This window comes from Tamandua tetradactyla, chromosome 1, assembly GCF_023851605.1.
Source record: "Tamandua tetradactyla isolate mTamTet1 chromosome 1, mTamTet1.pri, whole genome shotgun sequence".
Taxonomy (NCBI): Eukaryota; Metazoa; Chordata; class Mammalia; order Pilosa; family Myrmecophagidae; genus Tamandua; species Tamandua tetradactyla.
The window spans coordinates 222,783,627-222,805,402 of NC_135327.1; the positions used below are offsets into that span (position 1 = coordinate 222,783,627).

General features: G+C 38.6%; 2 protein-coding genes across 6 annotated transcripts in view; one reads left to right on the forward strand and one right to left on the reverse strand.

Annotated features, from left to right (window-relative positions):
- The window catches only part of ANKRD26 (ankyrin repeat domain containing 26), a 1,272,391-nt gene that overhangs the window by 395,119 nt on the left and 855,496 nt on the right, over positions 1 to 21,776 (reverse strand). The window lies entirely within an intron of this gene.
- MPP7 (MAGUK p55 scaffold protein 7) overlaps positions 1 to 21,776 on the forward strand; it is a 240,271-nt gene that overhangs the window by 213,214 nt on the left and 5,281 nt on the right. For 4 of the 5 annotated variants that reach the window (XM_077152940.1, XM_077152947.1, XM_077152960.1 and 1 more), the window contains 2 exons: positions 5,751 to 5,831; positions 20,756 to 20,849. In XM_077152940.1, the coding sequence (XP_077009055.1) occupies positions 5,751 to 5,831; positions 20,756 to 20,849 (175 nt within the window). The remainder of the gene's footprint in view (positions 1 to 5,750; positions 5,832 to 20,755; positions 20,850 to 21,776) is intronic. The other variant, XM_077152969.1, reaches the window with a different exon arrangement.

The following is a 21,776-nucleotide window of genomic DNA, read 5'->3' on the forward strand; positions in this document are numbered from 1 at the left end:
GCTGCCTTTACAAAATGGGATTAGGATTAAAATATGGCTTTTCTAGGGTACCTACATCATTTCAAACCAGCACACACCCTGCATGAGACAGTGACGATAACTCCTTTGTACGAATTTGGCTCTAGTTAATTATATGTGGTCAAAGTTGAAGGCTGTGACACCGGAGATGGCGAACTCAATCAGTCCACTTATTCAGACACAGCTCATTTTTTTCTCCAGATTTAAAACAGGTCATTGTTTCTTGGATCGGGTACTATATGAAATAGAGAAACAAGCAAAATACAGAAAGTGTAGGTGCCGGGCTGGCACTCAGCAGAGCGTTGCTCGTGCCAGGGGCCCTGCAGAGGTTGTGGGGGGGACACCGCCACCAGCTCTCAGCTGGGGGGTCAGAGGGCCGTAGCTGCCAGGCCTTGCTTCATAGCTGTCGTGCTTTGTTTGTTTGCCTCTGTCATTGTTTTGTTTTGTTTAGCACGTATCATTGAATTTGTTCTGTTCATACACTTAGCAGAACTTCAGTGTAATATCACTTGTTCTTCCTGTTTGTTTTATATTTATTTTTAAGGCCAGGTTTTACAGTTTACTCTAAATATTTCTTGTGACTTTAGATGAGATACAGTGCATAAGCCCTTACCCGGTGCCTGGCATATAGAAGGCAATCGGCAAATACCCCTTCCTTCCTCTCCCTCGGAAAGCTCATCTTTTTTCACAGCCTTAGTTCTTTTTTTTTTTTTTTCTTGTGGGGGGCTAGTGCATAGTTTGGGAATCGAACCCGGGTCTCCCACATGGAAGGTGAGCAGTGTACCACTGAACCACCCATACACGCTTATATATATATATATATATATATATTTATTTGTGAAATATAACATATATACAAAAAAGCAAAAAGTTTCGAAGTGCATTGTAACAAGGTATTATCGAACAGATTTCTGAGTTGGTATGGGTTACAGTGCTACAATCTTAGAATTTTCCTTCTAACTGCTCCAAGATGCTAGAGACTAAAAGTCATTCTATACCGATATAATGATTTAGCAGTCATACTCAATTATTAAATCCTATATTCTCTGTTATAACTCTTTCTCCTTTGGTTTTTCTCTCAGTCTTTAGGGGTGTTTGGGCTATGCCCATTCTAACTTTTTCATATTGGAAAAGGGCTGTTGATAATATGGGATGGGGGATGGAACTAGTTGATGTTCTTGGAGAGGCTGGCCCCTCTCGGTTTCAGGACTTTGCTGGCCTGAGAACCCATCTAGACGTTGTAGGTTTCTGGAAAGCAATCTTAGTGCATAAAATTTTTGTAGAATCTCAGATAGAGCCCTAGGTGTTCTTTAGAGTTGGTAGGAATGGTGGTGGTTGGAGTTTGGCAAACCGTGGTAAATAGCAATATCTAGCTGAAGCTTGTGTAAGAGTAGCCTCCAGAGTAGCATCTTGACTCTTTTTGAACTCTTTCAGCCACTAGCAGCCTCAGTTCTCATCTTGATTTGAGCACATTCACGGCTGCCCCCTAGCCCTGACCTTGCAGTTGAGTTGCCTGGTTAGGTAGAGCCACTTCCTTCCCTTAAACTCACTGTGTCTTTAGCTGAGCTCGTCACTTTACCCTCTGCTTCATCTCAAAGTAAAGAGAACCGTGGTCCACCACGAGTGCCACCCACTTCTCTTTTTGACCCTGAGCATGTCATTTCCCATTGCATCCACGTGTCCTAGGCGCACATGCTCTTTGCCTTTGTTGACTTGAGAAAATTGTTGAGTATAATTTAAGTAAATAAACTGAGTGCCTACAATTGCCCAGTTAGGGACTCAGTTGCTGAGCAAGGCAGATGAAGCCCCTGTCTTCACAGAGCTCAAGTGTAAAGAGTAGGTACAGTATAGTGTGACAAGCCTTAGTAACAGGAAGTACAAGGAACACATAGATTTAAAGTGTCAGGGAAAATTTCCTAAGATGTATCTGAGCCGTATCTTAAGCGATAAGTGAGAATCAGCCAAGCAAAGGAGAAGACGGAAATGTTTTTGCAAAAGTGAATAGCATGGGATAAGGACAGATGCAGAAGATAACTGCTGCATTTTAGAAGGCAGTAGAAATGTAGTGTAGCTGGAACATCAACTGCAAAGGAAGGAGCAACTAGAATTAAGATTAGAGATATAAGTGTGGCTCACAAGATGCAATCTGTGTAACCTGTCAGAGACTTTACATTTGATTCTGTAAGCATTGCGGGGAAAAGAGAAGTGCTGGTGAGAAATGAGAGAAGCCAAACCAAAAGCAGTGGAGACAGACTCCATGGTAGCTGGAGGTGAAAGGAAGTGCTTGAGTTTTTGCTGTTTATGTTGTTTTCACAGGTAGGAGAGGTGTTATGAATTTTAAATTCTAAAATTCCAAAAGGAAAAGAAGTGTTATTTCAGGAAGATATCTGGTCCAGATGGGTCATGATGCCTGAATTTCTAGGAAGGACTTTGAAGACATGTCCACATGTTGGCTTCTGTGTCCTCTGAAGTAGCTGAGATCTGCTGAGCTTGAGATGGAGATGGTGACCCTAGAGATTTTATTGGTTTGTTCAGGAGGTGTTTATGGAGGTCTTACCTGATGGGATGGTAAACAATATAATCTGATTCCTGCCCCCACAGTCTTGGGGTCAGAGACAGACATTAAAGAGGCATCATAATCCAATTGTTTAATTACAGTGTTATAAGTATTATAGAGGAATTGTGCAGCTCTGATAACATAAACACAGGAAGCATGCCCCAGGGGGAAAAAGGAAGCTTTCTTGAGCTGAGCTCCGAAGGACATATCAGAATAACCCGGGGTTTCAGGCCAAGGGGAGAGCACGAATAAATGCTCCCAAACTGGAAGGGGGGGTGGGGTCGAAGCATGCAGAGCCTTAAGCCATGTAAAGATATCGGTAGTTTTGTGATGGAATTGTGCTTTAGAAAGATCTCTCTGGGGGGGAAAAAAAGATCCCTCTGGATGTTTGGTGGTGATGTATTAAAGTACCTGAGGAGCAGATGCTGGGAAGCCATTCGGCTGTTGCTGAAGAGAAGAAAAAAGGATGGTGTTTTGGAGTTAAAGGTGGCAGCAATAACAATGGAAGATCATAAATCTGAGAAAGATTTAAGAGGTAAACGTGACAGCCTTAGGCAAATGTTTAATTGTAGGGCTATGTACTAGAGAAATGATAAGGGGGCTCCTGGGTATGAGCAGGGGGGAGAGTTGCAAAAGACTGAAATTGTGACTGTGGGGTCCAAGAAATAGACTCACAGGGAAGACACAGTAATTGCTGGAGAGCATGAAGGTCTTAGTTTACGTGAGGGGACTGGGATGTGTGCTGTGACTGCTCCCCAGTGCTGTAGGGTCAGTCCAGGAGTGGAGATGGGGCCACTGGATTCATCTTCAGCTGAAGGTTTCCTTGGCAAGTGTGGTAGAAGAAAGGCAATGCGTAAGAGAGTTGACGATGTTAGCAAGATAATGCAAGCTATGGTGGCCCTTGGAAGTCAAGGCACGAGGGGACTGCTCAGATAAAAAGAAAGCAGAGAAATAAAGGCACTAAAGGTCCTTATGAGGCTAGGTATAGGAACAATAGTTAAGAGAGAGAGATCTAAAAGGAACAGAAATTGAAGTCAGAGTGGGGAGTTTGAATTTAATATTTCAGGAGTGAAGCACCTTCTAGCAATGGCAGAGTCCAGGTTAGTCCAATTGTTCATGTCCAGTTGGCATGAACTGGAGAGGGGGGCAGTGAAGATGGGCGGGTCGGCGCTCAGTGGCAGGCTGACTGTAGGGCGTTGCGCACGGGCATTGCAGGTTGCACAGGATGATGGTGGGATTGAGGCGCAGAGAATGAAAAAAGCAAGAGCTGGGTGTCCGTGTCTTAGAGCAGGCTCTTCCCGCTGGAGGCGTCCTCTCCGCTGGGGAGAATTATGGACATTCTCAGGGGTTCTCCTTTTTCATGCCGCAGTGGCAGGGGGCGCAGATATGCTAGACATTCAGGGCCTGAAGAGGTGACTCCCCAGGTGGTGAGGTGTCAGTGCAGGAGAAAAGACAGATCTGTGACACTCAAGCACTGCCCCTTCCCATGGGGAATTTTATTTTGCACTCCACTTATACATAAAGCCCAGGCCATTTGCAAAAGCGTTTTTTTTCTTGATTTTGACCATCTTGATGGGTCAATGTTTCCTTCTTTCCCTCCTCATATTCAAAGAAGTCTGACCCATGTTTTCTATCCAAATGGTAGTCTCTACTCTCGTGTTTCCTCTTACTTCCGGGCTTTCTTTTCCCAGACTTTCTTAGAATGGATTTTCTAGTCTAGTCTTGCCCAAGCATCTGCATATTGAAATACGTACTTATAAGTTATAATTTACTTTTCTATCTTTCACATTGTAAGTTAGGGCAGTGTATTAATTTGGACGTATGGGAAATGGCTGTTAGTTTGTTATGTTAGCTGTGAATTTTGTTTCAGGATATAAATGGAATATTGTGATGTATTTATAATAGAAAGAGAGAAGTTGTGAAGCATCATCTGATGATGAAAAAGGGAAGTGGGCAGGTAACTGGTAGAGTTGGCAGCAGTGCGGGAGGGGCGGAGGGTGGGAAAGAGTGAACCTCCGCTGCGCAGTCCGCTGTACACAGAGGCGAGGGATCCAGGCCAGTGTGAGAGGAGGAGGGAGGCATGGCCTCTAATTCCAGCCTCCTCCTCTTTGCTCACACTTTTCCCTCACCTTGGGTGCCTGTACATTCTTCATCGCCCGTCATCAAACCTTATGCTTTCCCAAGCACACCTCCTGGCACACCCAAGTCAGAAGAAGTCACCAATGGAATTAACACTTGACAACCTGGGTTTTGTCCAGGGCACCTGGCAGAAGTTTGCACTTATTCCTCCTAAAATGGGGACTGTTATTACCTTTAGAATTAGAATAAAATCTAGTAGGCTTCGGAGTCATGAAGTCAGGAGTCGACTCTGGTCGCCTGGGCCCCTGTGGCTTGTGTTCTGTCCACCCCATCGCTAAATCCACCCGTGGCAGAGTCACCGGGCACTGTTAGATGAGAAGTGAGCGCCTTGCATGTGGACCGTGTGTCCTTTTGATTTGGGACTCCTATTAGAAACTGCTCTTTAGCGTTTGTCTCCTCCCTGCTCCCCAATCTCTTCATCAGATAGTATGACTCTCTGAGCCCCTTTGCTTTCCTTAAAACCAGAGTTCATTTATCCTCTGCAGGATTTACCATATGGCTGGCTCTGTATAGGTATTACATTTGTATGTGTTGGATTGATTGAAATATGTAAGATGATTGTATCCTTTCAAATGTGTAAGGCCCACCTGAAAATACACAGGGTAGGAGAGGGTCTTGGCAAAGGGAAATGTCACTGATGGTTTGGCAAATTAGAATGCATAATTGCATCCAAAACAAAATCAAGGTTCAAGGATTTTCCTGTCTTAGAATCTAAAAGCATTTAAAATGAAATAGTACTATCTGGACCATGTAATCCAGTTGTTTTTAAGTGCATGCATGTTTTCAGCTCTCCTGAGTACCATTATTTGGTAATGTACCCAGATACTCTTGAGTATGTCAAACATAAATATTTCTAACCTTTTTGGAAAACAGCAGAGGAATCCTGGCTTTTCCTTATGGACAACAAAATACTCTTGTTACTTGGGATGCAAAGCTGGAACCCCTCTCTCGGTGTGTCTCATGGGTTAACATTGGTCGTAGAAATGTTCATATGGTGTTTTGCTTGGTAGTGAATTTATATTATCCTGCTTCTCAGGTCCTGTTGGAGTCGGGTTAAATGAACTGAAACGAAAGCTGCTGATCAGTGACACCCAGCACTACGGCGTGACAGTGCCTCGTGAGTTCTGTGCCACTCAGTGAGCCTCCTACTACGGGTCATAATTTCTGGGCTCTTACCTGGGCATGTCTGGTGCACAGCTCTGTCAAAGCATTCATGCCTCTAGACCTCATGACAACCTGTGGAGTAGGTAGTGACATTATCCACGTCTGTCAGAGAAGGAAACCGAGACCCAAAACGTTAAGGGTTTTGCTGATTTGCCCTAGATTACACAGATAATTGGCGAAGTATTTGTCAGTCGCAGCTTCACTGGTCTTGGACGTTTATGGTGAATTTTAATTTATATATGACATCAAATTTTGACCTATAAATTTTCTTTGAAATGGAAATCATAATTATTCTGTTTCCTAAGATAAGTACTACCGTTTGCCAGTTTTTCCACCAGCTTTATGATTGGAAGGATCAAACCACAGAGGGCTGAAGGAGATTTCTTATAACATAAGCCATTTGTAATTAGTTTTTACATGTAGTAATTGGCAGGTGGTTTAAATGGGACTTTCATAGGTACATTGTCCAAGTATGGTAGGCTTCTTTTCAGTACACAGAATTAGGTCTATTTTTATAAAAGTTGTTTTCACGGGCATTCTTACAAATGAAATGTGATTCTGGAAACATTTTGATCTTGAGAATAAATGCCATTGAACTACTTAATATGTTGATGTTAGGAAAGCCATCTAAAAGGCTAAATTGAAATGTTGGCTTTTTCAAGTGGTTTTAGTATGTTAAAAAAAAAATCATTTGTATATTGCCCTTAGCAATGTTCTCTAGTTTTGGAAGAATTCAACTTTATTTTAAAATTATAGTTTTCTATTACCTCAAGTTATTCCTTCTTACTACATTTTTCCAAATTATTGTTTGTAATCATTTTCAGCCAGAAGTTGTTGAACTGCTGGTTTCCACCAGCAGAGATGAAAGTAAAGGAAAATGTGGAATTAGACAGTTTCTTCTTTTTTTTTTTTACTTTAATTATTCACCTTGCTTACAGAAATTGGATTACAATATACAGACAACTAGGAAACTTTACAAAATAATTGATAAACTTGCAGGTGAGCAATTATGAAAGAGACCCAGAGGATGGGAAAACAAATTAAAAGGGAAAAAATTGCTTTCCTCCTGTGTATTCATGTCCTTTATTTGTTTTAACGTGTTTAGTACACACAAACACAATACGAGTGCTATCTCCATTTCACAGAGAAGGAAACGGGTAGAAAGGAAATTTCAATTATTCAGAGTTCCACAGGTGATAGCTGTACCCGAATTTGAAACCAGGCTTTATGAAATCACTTTTCACATTCTCTCTCCCATTCAACCCAAACACAATGTTTTCAAACTACAAATTTTCTTTTTTTTGTAGCCCTGTTAGTAGTAAAAACTGACTTTTTTTGAGATGATGATAAATATCAATAAGGACATCTGCACCTCTTTTATAGTTTTGATTTTACTGAGGGATCTAGGGGAAGGCAATTGGCCTCAGTTTATCCAAATATTAAAATATTGTTTGTCTCTAAAGTTCGTACAGAAAGTCACTGCATCTAGAAAGGTTCTGGGGCTGGTCTGAGCACAGAAGTCCCCAAGGTAGTAACTTGACACTCTGATTCACTTTTTTTTTCATTGTGAAATATAACATGTATACTGAAGAGTGGTAAATTTCAAAGTACAGTTTAACAAGCAGCTATAGAGGAAATTTCAAAGTATGGTATGGGTTACAGTTCCACAATTTCAAGTATTTCCTTCTAGCTGTCCTAATACTCTAGAGACTAACAAGAAATATGAATATAGCGATTCATTAGTTACAATCATTTGTTAAATCGTGTCTTACTGTTACTACTCCTCTCTCTTACTTCTTCCTTCTCCCAATCTTTATTTGGGCAATGACCATTCTAACGTCTTCTAGTTGAAAAGGAGTGTCGAGATTATGGAGAAGGGGAATGCAACTAGTTGATGTTCTTAGAGAGACTGGTACCTCTGAGTTTCAGGGCTTATCTGGCATAGAAACGATCTGGCAGTTTTAAGTTTCTGAAAAATAAACTTAGTGAGTGAAACTTATTTAGCGCCTTATGTATATAGGGCCGTGCACATTCTTTAGGGTTTTCAGGAATACTGTTGGTTGCAATTTGGCATACCATGGCAGTTTTCAGTGTGTGGCTGAAGCTTGCATAAGAGTAATCTCCAGAATAGCCTCTCAACTCTATTTGAAATCTCTTGGCCACTGATACCTTATTTTGCACATTGCTTTACCCATTTTGGTCAGGAGGGTGTTGCCGACCCCACGATGCCAGGGCCGGGCTCTTCCCTGGGATTCATGTCCTATGTTGTCAGGGAGACTTACACCCCTAGAAGTCATGACCCATTGACCCATGTAGAGGGTGGAATAATGACTTTACTTGTAGAGTTAGGCTTGGAGAGAAAGGCCATATCTGAGCAACAAAAGAGGTTCTCTGGAGGTGACTCTTAGATATAACCATAGGTAGGCTTAGCTTTCCTGTTACAAAAGTAAGTTTCATAAGAGCAAACCTCAAGATTAGGGGCTCAGCCTATTAACTTGAGAGTCCCTAATGCTTGAGAGAGTACCAGGAATTTCTCAGGTGGGGGGGATGTTTAATAGTTCCATATTATTTCTCCAGTCTCTCAGGGGACTTTGCCAATACTTCTTAATTATCTTTCCAACATACTCTGGAATGTATCAGGGTATTACATTAAACTATACAGACTTACAGGATCTCACTTCCTAGTCATGTATTTAGGTTGTTAAATGAACTGGCCAGACAGGTTAAGTTAGGTTGTGTGCCACAGAAAATTTAAATTTTGGACAAAATAAACATTTCTTCCTTTGGTCTCACACTTAAGCATCAGTGTGCACATGTCTATTTGGGTCCCTTCTGTCAGTTCTTCCAAGTATGTTCCTAATAACAAGTTTCTCTAATCATATGAGACCTTATATTTAGCCTCCTGTGGATCCACTAATTACCTCCAGGAGGGCTGCACCACTCTGCTACCCTGCCAATGCTGAGTAGGTTTACCCCGCTCTCCATGTTTTCCCTGACATCGAACCTTTCTGTTTGGATATTTCTTTTCAATGTGAAGGTCTTGTTGAGATGTATTCCCATAGCCTATATTCTGTCCCAAATAAACAGTCTCAGAGTATCCTTGCTTATTTATATAATCCCCATCATTCTCAATTTTAAACAATTTCATTGCTCCAAAGAGAAAATAGCAGGTAGACACACCTACACCAAAGAGAAAACCCCAAACAACCTATAACTCTTATCCCCTCCCCCAATTATTTACCCAAAGTAATATTGTGGTACTAGTAAATTATTCCTGTTAAATATAGTTCAAAGCATATACTAGGTAGTTTTATAATATACCACTCTATTAACTTTTTGTACAAGTGTCATACTTTTGAAGTAGTTCATGCAAGAACTAACTTATGTTTGTAATGCTAATCAGTGAGATACAAGACTTTAAATAACTGCTTTCAATCATATTCCCCTTTAATACAGCACTGTTACTTCTAATTTCACTAATGAACTATCATCACCTCTCCATTCCCATACATTTAAATTCAACCATGTGAAAAGAGGCAAGATGGTGGCATAATGAGGTGTGGAATTTAGTTTGTCCTCCAGAGCAGCTAATAAATAGCCAGGAACAGTACAGAACAACTGCTGGGGGATCATCAATGACTGGACACATAGCATACACTGGTCCAGACCAGGTGCAATGGCTGAAATCCAACACAGAACTCTCATTAGATAGAATTACAAGCTCTCTCAAGCTCCAGCACTGCCTGAGGCAAGAGTGAAACAGAAGCATGTCTCAGAGACAAAGTAACTAGTCAGGTGAAAAGGGTTAATTCCATAAAGGGCTTATCTTCCCCCAAGAAAAGAGGGGTGGGATGCAGCCCAATGGAATCCCTCCTTCAAGGAATTCAGACCCCAGGGTCTGAGAAGATAGAAGCAATCAAAGCCCACCTACTACTTCATCCTAGGTCTCAATCATGCTGCTGGCAGGGAAGTCTGCTGAAATTAAAGGCACTGCAGCACTTTAAACCGGTAGGAAGCCATGGCAAGACAAGCACCATATGCTGGGCAGGATAGGAAAAGCACAGAGTCTAGAGACTTCATAGGAAAGTCTTGATAACCTGCTGGGTCTCACCCTCAGGGAAAACTGATGCTGGCTACTCTCTCCTCCTGAGACCTGGGCCTGTCTGGTCTGGGAAAATCTTGACTGGGGTCGATAATATTTGAAGAGATCTGCCTCAAAAAACAGATTCCATGTAGGCAGGGCAAGAAACAAAAACAAGAACTGAAAAATTCTGATCAGTTAAACAGAACCTATGCTAGAGGTCTAGAATAAATTGAACTGAATGTTAAAGAACAAATAGAGAACAAAACCATCCAACCTGAAAACCCTAGGTAAAAGAGTGAAAACAATCTCCAGAATAAATTAAATAAAGGAAATCTAATGCCTAGATGCCAGCAGAAAATAATGATTCCTATAATAATAATAATATATAATAAAGATACAGCTCAGTCAAAGGAACAAACCAATACTTCAAATGAGATACAGAGTTGAAACAACTAATCAGGATGTTCAAACAAACATGCAAAATCCCATCAAAAATCAAATCAACAAGTTGAGGGAGGATATAAAGATATTGACAAACATAAAGAACTCAAAAGTTTGAAAGAACAAATTGCAGAACTTATGGGAATGAAAGGTACAATAGAAGCAATGACAAAAACAAAGGAAACCTACAACAATAGATTTGTAGAGGCAAGAAAACAAGGATTTTTGAATTAGAGGACTGGACATCTGAAATCCAACACACAAAAAATATATAGGGAAAAGAAACTCCCCAATCAAAAGGCACAGACTGACAGAATGGATTAAAAACAGGACACATCTGTATGCTTGTCTACTTGAGACTTGCTTTAGACCCAAGGTCAAAAACAGGTTGAAGGTGAAAGGTAAATTCAACTGCATTAGCAAGACTGTATCTATTAAGTAACTGCTCCCTCTTCTCTATCTTCTGGCTATCTTTAGGTCCCTTCTAGTCTACATTTTAAGAGTCTGAATTTATATTTTCTAGAGGGTTCATATTAGTGAAGTCATGCAATATCTATCCTTTTGTGTCCAGCTTGTTTCACTCAGTATTTTGTCCTCAGGGTTCATCCCTCTTGTCATATGTTTTATGTCCTCATTTCTTCTTACTGCTGTATAATATTCCATTGTATGTTTATACCCCAGTTTGTTTATCCACTCCTCTGTTGATGGATACTTTGATTGTTTCCATCTTTTGGCAATTGTGAATAATGCCCCTATGAACATCAGTGTGCATATGTCTGTTTCGTCACTGCTTTCAGCTCTTCTGGGTATATACCAAGTAATGAAATTGCTGGGTTGTAGGGTAGCTTGATATTTAGTTTTCTGAAGAACTGCCAAACTGTTTTCCACAGTGACTGTACCATTATACATGTCCACCAGCAGTGCATAAGTGTTCCAGTTTCTCTACATCCTCTCTAACATTTGTAGTTTCCTGTTTGTTTAATGGCAGCTACTCTTATATGTGTGAGATGTATTCCATTGTAGTTTTATTTGCAGTCCTAATAACTAATGCTGATGAACATCTTTTCATGAGCTTTTTAGCCATTTGTATTTGCTCTTCGGGAAACTGTCTTTTCATATATTTTGCCCATTTTATTAGTGGGTTGTTTGTTCTTTTGTTAATGAGTTGTAGGATTTCATTAAATATTCTGGGTATCAAAACTTTATCAGATATATAGTTTCCAAATATTTTCTCCCATTGAGTTGGCTGCCTCTTCATCTTTTTGACAAAATTCTTGGAGACACAGAAGCTTTCATTTTGAGGTGTTTCCATTTATTTTTCTTTCATTGCTTGTGCTTTGCGTGTAAGGTCTAAGAAGCTACCTCCTATCACTAGGTCTTGAAAATGTTTCCCTTTATTTTCTTCGAAAATTTTATAGTTCTGGCTCTTTTGTTTATGTCTTTGATCCACTTTGAGTTAATTTTTATAGGGATGAGGTAGGGATTCTCTTTCATTCCTTTGGGTATGGGTATCCAGTTCTCCTAGCCCCATTTATTGAAGAGATTATTCTATCCCAGTTCAGTGGTCTTGGGGGCCTTGTCAAAAATAAGTTGGCCGTAGATCTGGGAGTCAATTTCCTGAGCTCTCAATTTGATTCCATTGATCAACATGTCTATCTTTGTGCCAATACTTTGCTTTGGCCACAGTGGCTTTTTAATAAGTTTTAAAGTCAGGGAATGTACGTCCTCTCATTTTGTTTCTCTTTTCTAGGATGTTGTTGGCAATTAATGTCTTCTTTCCCTTCCAAATAAATTTAATAACTAGCTTTTCAAAGTCTAAAAAGTAGATTGTTGGAATTTGATTCGAAATTGCATTGAATCTGTAAATCGCTTTGGGTGGGACTGACATCTTCACAACATTTAGCCTTTCTATCCATGAACATGGAATCTTTCCACCTATTTATATTGTCTTTGATTTATTTTAGCAAGGTTTTGTAATTTTCTGTGTAGTGTCCTTTAGCCCTTGATTAAGTTTATTACTAGATACTTGATTATTTTAGTTACTATTGAGAATGGATCAGTGTTTTTCAGATTTGCCTGATAATAAGAATGTCTCGACATTCTTTTAATAGAGATTCCAGGGTCATTTCAAAGAAATTCCCTTTCAAAAGATTGAACACGAGACTTGAGAATCTGTATCAAGTCTCCCAATTAATTCATAATATTAGAGATGATTAGAAAATATAGCTTTAGTATCAATTCAGAATGATATAATTATTTAAAGAATAAATTTTTATTTATTTATTTTTTTACACGGGCATGCTCTGGGAAGCAGAATTCTCGCCAGCACAGCAGGCAAGAATTCTGCTGCTGAGCCACTGGTGCACCGCCCTAAAGAATATATATTTTTAAGAGCAATTTTGCACTTTCATAAGTGCTTTGTAAAATACTTTGGGTAGTATCTTGAATATTTAAAGATGAATTATTGCTTTGATTATTCTGTTTGATATTTAACCCAATAATTCCTTCCCAAACATGTATAAATATCCACCAGAATGGATAAAGTGAAAATTATATGGAAAGCTCACACATTGCTGTTGAGAGTCTTAATTAATGCAACCACTTCCAAAAACTAAATGGCCATATCTGTACCAAAGCTGGAAAACACATACCAAGTGACCCAACAATTCCACTCCTACTAAATACCCAACAGATATGTGTATGTTTGTTCACCAAAAGAATACTCTAAAGTCTTAGAAACATGACTCACGAAAGCTCAAAACTGGGAAATACTCAAATACCCCTCAGTAGTAGAATAGATATGTAAATTATGATATATTCCCACAGAGGAATGCTAAAATGTAGTGAGAATGAACAATCTGCAACAATTCGAATGAATTCCCTAACATTATGTTGAACAAAAAGAGCCAGATACAAAAAAAGAATATGTAGTGTGATTCCATTTTTGTAAATACAGTAAAAACAACATTAATATGTGCTGTCAGAAATCTCGAGGGGTGGACTGGAAAGGGGACCAGGGATGATGGAATGCTGACAATTTTTCCACTTAGATTGCTGGTTACATGGGTGAAAATACATTAATCTATACACATAAGTGAACTTTTCTGTCTTTGTATTTTTTATTAATTTTTCCAGTACTAAAAAGTCATTGGCCTGGCGCTGATCAAAAGGGCAGAGAGAGACACTCCAGGGCTTTATCACCCCTCAGGCTTTTTGAACAACCAGTAAGAACTGGCAGAAACAGCTTTCCCAGAGGTCCAGGAAACAGTAAAGGACTGCAGTAATTGGACAAGTACCAAGGGACTGGGAGTGTAAGGGTAGTTCAGTGGTAGGATTCTCACCTGCCATGCGGGAGACCCGGATTGGGTTCCTGGCCTGTGCACACACACATCCCCAAGTCAGCAAATGGTACTGCAGTAATGGGATGGTCACATGGAAAAAGAATGTAATGTGACTCTGACCATACAGTATATATAAAAAAAAATGCAGTAGGACTTGTGGCAAGCCACCCCTCCTCCACCCATCATCAGGTCAGTGTGGAGCCAGTCTGCACTCCCAGTACTGATCCCTGGTCCCAGTTCTGGTGGGGGAAGAGTAACCACCATGCACATACTGGAGCCTGTACTTTGGGCTGTCTAGTGATGGCCTGTGGGACTGAACCAGGACACTGGTTACCTACTCATTGTCCCAGAACTTGCCCTGCATGTTGTAGGCATCTCACAGAGATCTCTTGCAGAACACTGTGGAGAGCACTCAAGGCACTGCCTGGAGCAAGGGATTGCTGGTTGTAGGACACACAGTGCAATGCCTGGGACCATGAGGAAACTGTTTCCTAGGGAAGAGGGGGCATTTGTGTCCATGTAAGTGGGAGAATTCTTAGGGCCACATGCATGCATGCCTAAGACAAGATGCATGGCAGAAAGCATCAGGGCAGCCCTTCTCTTTGACCTCAAGAATAGCTTAGAGTACAAACTCATTGTATGGGTAAGCTCTGAAGGAGAGCGCTCACCCAGATCAACCTGCAAAGACAGGGAAAGTTATTTTCTTTTTTTTTCTTTCCTTTTTTTTTTTAAAAGCTCCTGGCATTCAAAGAAATCTCTATCATAACATGAATGATACAAACTTTAAGGAACAGATGCCTCAGAGTCTAAATTCTAGCAAAACACATTAAAATATTAATGTATCTGAGTTTCAACAAAAGATTATAAAAGATACAAAGAAATAGCAAGTATAGCCCAGGCAAAGGTGAAGATTAAAGCATTAGATACCATCAATGAGGAGGGCCAAACCCGGGACGTATCAGACAAGAACATTTTGAAAAGTGAATTTAAAGGAAAACAGGAACAATAAACTGAAAGAAATGAGGAAAATGGTAGATGAACACAAAAGACTATCAATGAGAGATGGAAATTAGGAAAAGGAGCCAAACAGAGCTGATCACCTCAGTAACAAAAATTAAAAATTTCCTAGAGGGTTTTAACACAAATTGGGGCTGGCAGAAGAAAGAATCAGTGAATTTGAATATAAGACAGTTGAAAGCATTAAATCTGCAGGACAGAAAGAAGAAAAACTGAAGAAAAGCAAGCAGATAATGAGAAACCTGTGGAACACAAGTTTTTAGTCAGGGTAATGAATTTGGTATTCATCCGTGTTGTTTATCAACAATCTGTTCCCGTTCAATATTGAGTCATATTTCCATCATTGGTAAAAGCACATTTTCTTTCTCTTCACTTGTTGATGGACATTTCATTTTTTTCTCCCCATCCCCTCCCCCCATTTTTGCCCATTACAAATAAAGCTATGAAAGTTTGTGTACAAGCTCCTTAAGGACATATGTTTTTTCTTTCTCTTGGGTAAATAAGTAGGAGTACAATGTCAGGATCATGTAATAGGTCTATATTTAATTTTTTTAAGAAACTGTAAAACTGCTTTCCAAAGTGGTTACTCCATTTAACATCCTTCAGAAGTGCTTGTGAGGTCCAGTTGCTCCATTCCTTGAGATAGCAGTCTTTCAATGTTATTGTGACATGTGTATAGTGCTATCTTACTGTACTTCAGTTTTCATTTGATTAATCATGCTGAGCATCTTTTTATGTTGTTGTTAACCATTTATATATCTTCTTTAGTAAAGTGTCTGTTCAACACTTTTGCTCACTTCTTGATTGAGTTGTTTCATTATTGGGTTTTGATAGTTCTTTAATTTGATGTATATATTAGAAATATTTTCTTCTACCCTAACTTGGCCTTTTTATCTTCTTCATGGTATCTTTCAAAAAGCAAAAGTATTTAATTTTGATGAAGTCTAATATATCAATTTTTCCTTTATATTTCATTATTTTTGTTTTCTAAAAACCCTTTGCTATCTCATGGCTGCAAAAACATTCTACTGTTTTCTTCTAGAAGTTTTATAATTTTGGATTTTACATTTAGGTCTGTGATCCATTTGAAGTTATTTTTGAGTTGTTATTTAACAGACATCCCTGCCTTGTTCCTGATCTCAGGGTGCAACAATTCAGTTTCTAACCATCAAAAACAGTGTTGGTCGTAGTCTTTCACTGATGCCCTTTATCAGATTGAGGATGTTCTTTACTATTCCTACTTTGCTGAGACTTTTCATGAATGGATGTTGAATTTTTTCTAATGTTTTTCCTGCATACACTGATATCATTTTGTTATCCTTGATTATTCTGTTAATATGGTGAATTACATTGGTTTTCAAGGGTTAAACCATCCTTTCATTCCTTTTGTAAACTCCCTTTGGTCATGATGTGTGGATATATTATCAAATTTGACTTGCTAATATTTTTGTTAAGGACTTTTGCATCTAATTCATATTGAATATTGGTTTGTAATTTTCTAATTTCTTCATCAGGTTTTGGTATTAGGGTTGTGCTAATCTCGTAAAAATAAGTTAAACAGTGATTCCTTCTCCTCCATTTGCATAGAATATTTGCATAAGGTTAGTGTTAGTTTGTCCTTGAATGGTGATAGAATTCACCAACAAAGCCATCTAAGCCTGGAGTTGCTTTTGGGGGAAGGTTTTTACAAATGAATACCAGTTATTTTACAGACATAGGAGAATTCGAATTTCTTTTGACTCCTCATGTGCCAATTTTGATGAGTTGTATTTGCAAGATATTTGTCCATTTCATCTAAGTCGGCAGATATATTTATATTCTTATTCTCTTTTTAAGTGTCCAAGGATCTGTGGTACTAACCCTTTTTCATCCTTTATATTGGCTGTTTTTGTCCTTTTTTTTTTTATTCTTCAATGCAACTAGATAGATGCTTGTATATTTTATCTTTCTTTTTTGCCTGAATTTTTTTCTATTTTTTGATTTTTGCTATTCTACTTATTTTCTCTTTCTGCTTGCTTTGGATTTACTTTTGTTTTATTTTTCTAGCAACTTAGGATGGACACTTTGGGCAGGCCATGGTGGCTCAGCAGGCAGCGTTCTCACCTGCTATGGTGGAGACCCAGGTTCAATTCCCGGTGCCTCCCCATGCAAAAAAAAAAAAAGAAAAGAAAAGATGGACACTTTTGTCATTGATTTTTAGATGATCTTTTCTAATATAAGTTTTACAGCCTCCAAGCACTATTTTTTCTTTTTTCTGTAAATTTGATGGGTATTTCCCTTGTTGTTTAGTTCATATTTTCTGATTTCACTTGTTATTTCATCTTTGATCTAACTATTTTTAAATGTTAAATTTCAGATATTTAAATTTTTCTTAGATATTCTATTGTTATCTATTTTCATATTTAGTTCTTTTAGTTAGAGAATAAACTCCATATAATTTCAGTCTTTTGATTTTATTGAGACTTTTTAAATGGTCCAAAATATGATCAATCTTTTGGTGAATGCACGGTACTCTGTAAATGAGTGTGTATTCTGAAGTTTTTGGATGTGTTGTTCTATAGATGTTAATTAATTAGACCCAGGTATTTGATAATGTTGTTCATATCTCCTATGTCTTCAAATATATTTTATATAGTTCTGTCAATTGTTCAGAAAGGGCATTAAATCTGACTGAGATTATCCATTTCTCCCTTTAATTTAACCAATTTTTGATTCATGTATTTTAAGGCTTTGTTATTACGTGAAAACAACTTTATAATTGTTAGAAGTTTCCTTTTATCATTATGAAATGTTCTTTACCTCTGGCAGTACTTTTGTTTGTTTTTTTTTGTCTCCTTGTTTTTATTTCTTTTTTGTTTGTTTTAGTACTTTTGGTTTTGAAATCTGTTTTTTTCTTATATTAAAATAGCTACTTCAGCTTTCTTATGCTTACTATTTACATGGTACATCTTTTTTTCATCTGTTTACCTCCAGTCTGTATTACTTATCCTTATCTTTAATGTGTTTTTCTTCTAGACTTGAAGCCATCATATAATAGGGTCTCAAATTTTTATCCATTCTGTCACTTTCTGGTTTTTACTTGAAATATTTGGGTGTTATCATTTATTGCAATTTTGGAAATGGTTGAATTTCAGAATACTATCTTATCATTTATTTTCTGTTTGTGCTTTCTGTTTTTGCTTTGTTTTTTGTTTGTTTTCATTTTTTACTTCTTTTTGGGTGTTCTAGTTTGCTAGCTGCTGGAATGCAACATACCAGAAATGGATTGGCTTTTAATAAATGGGAATTTATTTTGTTAGTGCTTCTGACGAAAGGCAGCTAACTTTCAACTGAGGTTCTTTCTTACGTGGAAAGGCACAAGGTGATCTCTGCTGGTCTTCTCTCCATGCCTCTGGGTTCCAGCACCTTTCCTGGGGGTAATTCCTTTCTGCATTTCCAAAGGGCTGAGCTGCGAGTGCTGAGATGAGGTATGCTGAGCTGCTTGGGCTGTGCTACGCTGAGTCTCTCATTTAAGCACCAGTCAATTAAATCAAACATCATTCATTGCAGCAGGCATGCCTCCAAGCCACTGCAGATGTAATCAACAACAGATGAGGTTCACATGCCATTGGCTCATGTCCATAGCAATAGAACTAAGCATCTTCACCTAGCCAAGTTGACACCTGAATCTCACTACCACATGTCCACCCCTTGTCAACTTGGCAGATACACTCATCACCTTAAACAATATTAAAGTGCAAAAAGTTCTCTTCTAGCTGTGGATCTATGAATCTCAAAATAAGTTATCTAGTGCCAATATGCAAAGGAGGATATTCACAGGATACAGGTTTTCATTTCCATAGGGAGAAATTGGAAGGAACACAGTTGTAAAACCTGCAGGGCAAACACCATTGGATTCAAAGCCTGAAAGTCATTTATCTGTTGGCTTTAGAAAGTGGCAGTCCCACCCTTTTCAGGGGCCTATGCAGTGGCCCTCCTCTTTCCGAATCAACCTCAGGGGACATTGAGGAGACCACCTTTTTCTCGACTCCATTCTCTCCAGGCATTGGGGCCACACCTGGGCTCTCTGCCATTTTGGGGGCACACAGCTCCATGTGGTGGCAGCCAGGCTCTCCCCAGTCCCCAAGGAGCATGCTGTACCTTCTCAAAGGCCTGAGGCAGCACAACTCTTCTTCTGCAGTGAGATGGCAGACTCATCCTCTGTCCTCAGGGCAAACGCACCCTCGCCATGTACATGGGTGGGTCTACTCTCCTGGCCTGAGGCTTCTTGGCTTCAGACCCAAACTTCCATGGTTCTAACTCTGCAAACCCCAATTTGTCCCTTTTGTGCCCCCATTTGTGGTTCATATGATATAATTTCTATTGATTTATCTTCTGGCTTACTGTCTCTTTCTCTGTCCTCTCCATTGTGCTAAAGAGCCGTCCAGTGATTCATTTGTTAGTGTATTTTTCATTTGTAAAATTTCTGTTTGGTTTTCTTTTATAATTCCTATTTTTCTACTAAGAATTCATATTTTCATTTATTTCAGGTATATTCTCCTTTACTTTATGATGCATAGTTATATTAGTTGCTTTAAAGTCTTTGATAGTTTCAATTTCTGAGACATCTCAGGGATATCTCTGCCTTCTATATCCTTTTCCTTGAAAATTGGTCATATTTTCTTAGTTCTTTTAAGTTGAATAATTTTAGATTCCATTCTGGAAGTTGTGGATGTAATGAATCAACTCAAGGTCCTATTTTTATGCGGAGAATGTTATGTTTTTGTTTTAGCAGGTAATCAACCAGCTTATATTCAGACCATAAGTTCTATTTCATTTGCTGTGGGTTGTGGTTTAAATCTCAGTTTAATTATCTAACCCTTGTTCTGTCATGACTAGTTTATGAATTAGTCTGAGACTTGAGTCCATGGTTCAAATCGCAGTTCAGTTCTCTGAGCCTTTTCTGCATTGATTTGGGTCTGCTCTGTGCATCTGTTACTTAGTGTTAGGCTGAGACCTGTGTGTATTCTCACTTCAGTTCATTTCTTAAAATGTTTTGCTTTGCAGACTTAAGTCTGAACTGCACACATGCAGCTCAGGGGTTGCTCTTAAACTTGTGTTGGTTCATACACAGAATTAGAGTATTTCCTTCCCCAGCTCTGTTCCTGTAGGAGTCCGTCCATACTCTTTAACTGTCAGGGGCCCCCCTTTTTCTGGTTCCTCTCACAGTGTAACAGGGTTTTGATGAGAGTTTAGCCACACATTTTATCATGCTGCTCTGTGAGACCTGTCTTTTTAGAGCAAAGCTAAGTGGGGAAAAAAAAGTTAAAATTATTCCCAGGCAAGTTGACTCCCCTCCACAATCCACCTGCTTTAATTTATTTTCACAGTGCTTGAACACTTGCTTTTGGTCTAGAATTTTCAGGTGTCATTAGCAGGAAGGTTGACTGTACTGGGTTTATCCTTGCCATAGCAGCCCTGGAACTCATTTAGGTTCTTTGTAAGTTACTCCTATCTCATGTATTTGCTGTTCCCGTTATAATTCACTAAGAAACAATTAGGCAAAGACCATTCTTAATTACTGAAAGTTTGGAAGTTCAGTGGCATTCTAAAAAGGTACTGTTTATAACTTTGCGGAGAAGGAATGAATAGCAAGTAGAGATCTTTGACTTTATTCAGTTTGTAAAGCAAACCATTGATGGCATGCCCACAGTGGGCCACATGTGAAGATGGCATAGTAACTTCAGAGTTCGCCTTCCAGCCTACTGGGGAATAGGCTTGTTTAATGAATAAAGATCAGTAAGTAAGGATGATGGACAAATATCACTTTAATATTGGTAGTAAATCAGAGTTGACACCGTAGTGTATTTCATTGTCTATGTTGCTTTTTTATATGTTTTAAAAACTTGGTCAAAATAATCACTTTAATTAAATACATGTGGTGATTTCTTTTTTAGTATTTTCCTTAAGGTAGCTGATGTGGGCTCTTCTAACCCTTTAAAAATCTCATCACAGACACTACGAGAGCAAGAAGAAGCCAGGAAAGTGATGGTGTTGAATATATTTTCATTTCCAAGCATTTGTTTGAGACAGATGTACAAAATAACAAGTATGTGGAAATTTTTAGAATTTCTGTGACAATTATTTTTAAGCATATGTCTGTATATCCAGCTTTAGACAGTTGAGGGTTTCCCTCCATTTGAAATGTATTTTAATTTTTAGAATAATATATGAAACTGAAAAAAAGATGATAATACAGTTTATAATTGTTTTGAATCTTTGCCTCTAATTTCTAATAAGCTAGAACATCTACATTTCTGTAATAAACATGTAGGAATTATTTTGGAGAATGAGAGAAGTTTGCTAATATGTTATTGTGTCCCCCTTCCATCCCACAGTTTAATTTTACTTTAGAATTGGATGGAATTTTGTTTTTTAAAAAATGAATTAGCAACTATGTCCCTAGTTCTAGTCTCCTCTGACACACATACCTCTTTATTTCGTTGGCTCTTCATAAAATGAAATAATGTTTTTTATCTTGCTTGAACCATATTCTATAGCTAGTCCAAGTTTTTTTTACCCCTCCCCCCCAGATTTTCCATTTACTTAAGCATGAATATTTTAGGGTATCAGAATGCAATGTGTGTTTTAATGCAGGATTGTGGGATTTTATTGAAACATCAAAATGCTCTTTTTCTCATTTGTCCCAGCGATTGTGTTTTTACAGCACATAATCTGCTGTCTGGGGTCCATTAGTCACTACCAGCTCCTCCTTGAGTTCTGTGCAATGAAATTTCAGTAGTTCCAATTGTTTGGATTATTCACTGTTTTATTGCATTGCATTCGTTCTGAAAAAGAGGTGATGGAAAACATTATAGTACTGCTGGACTCAAGTACTTTTTTTTTTGCTTAAGTGTAATACAAGCAAGTGTTACTGATTTGAAAATGTAAAATAGAAGATTTTTTAAAAATTGACATTCTGAAGCATTTGCCCTGTTTATTTTATTAAACTCAGTGAACAATTATGTTCAGCAGA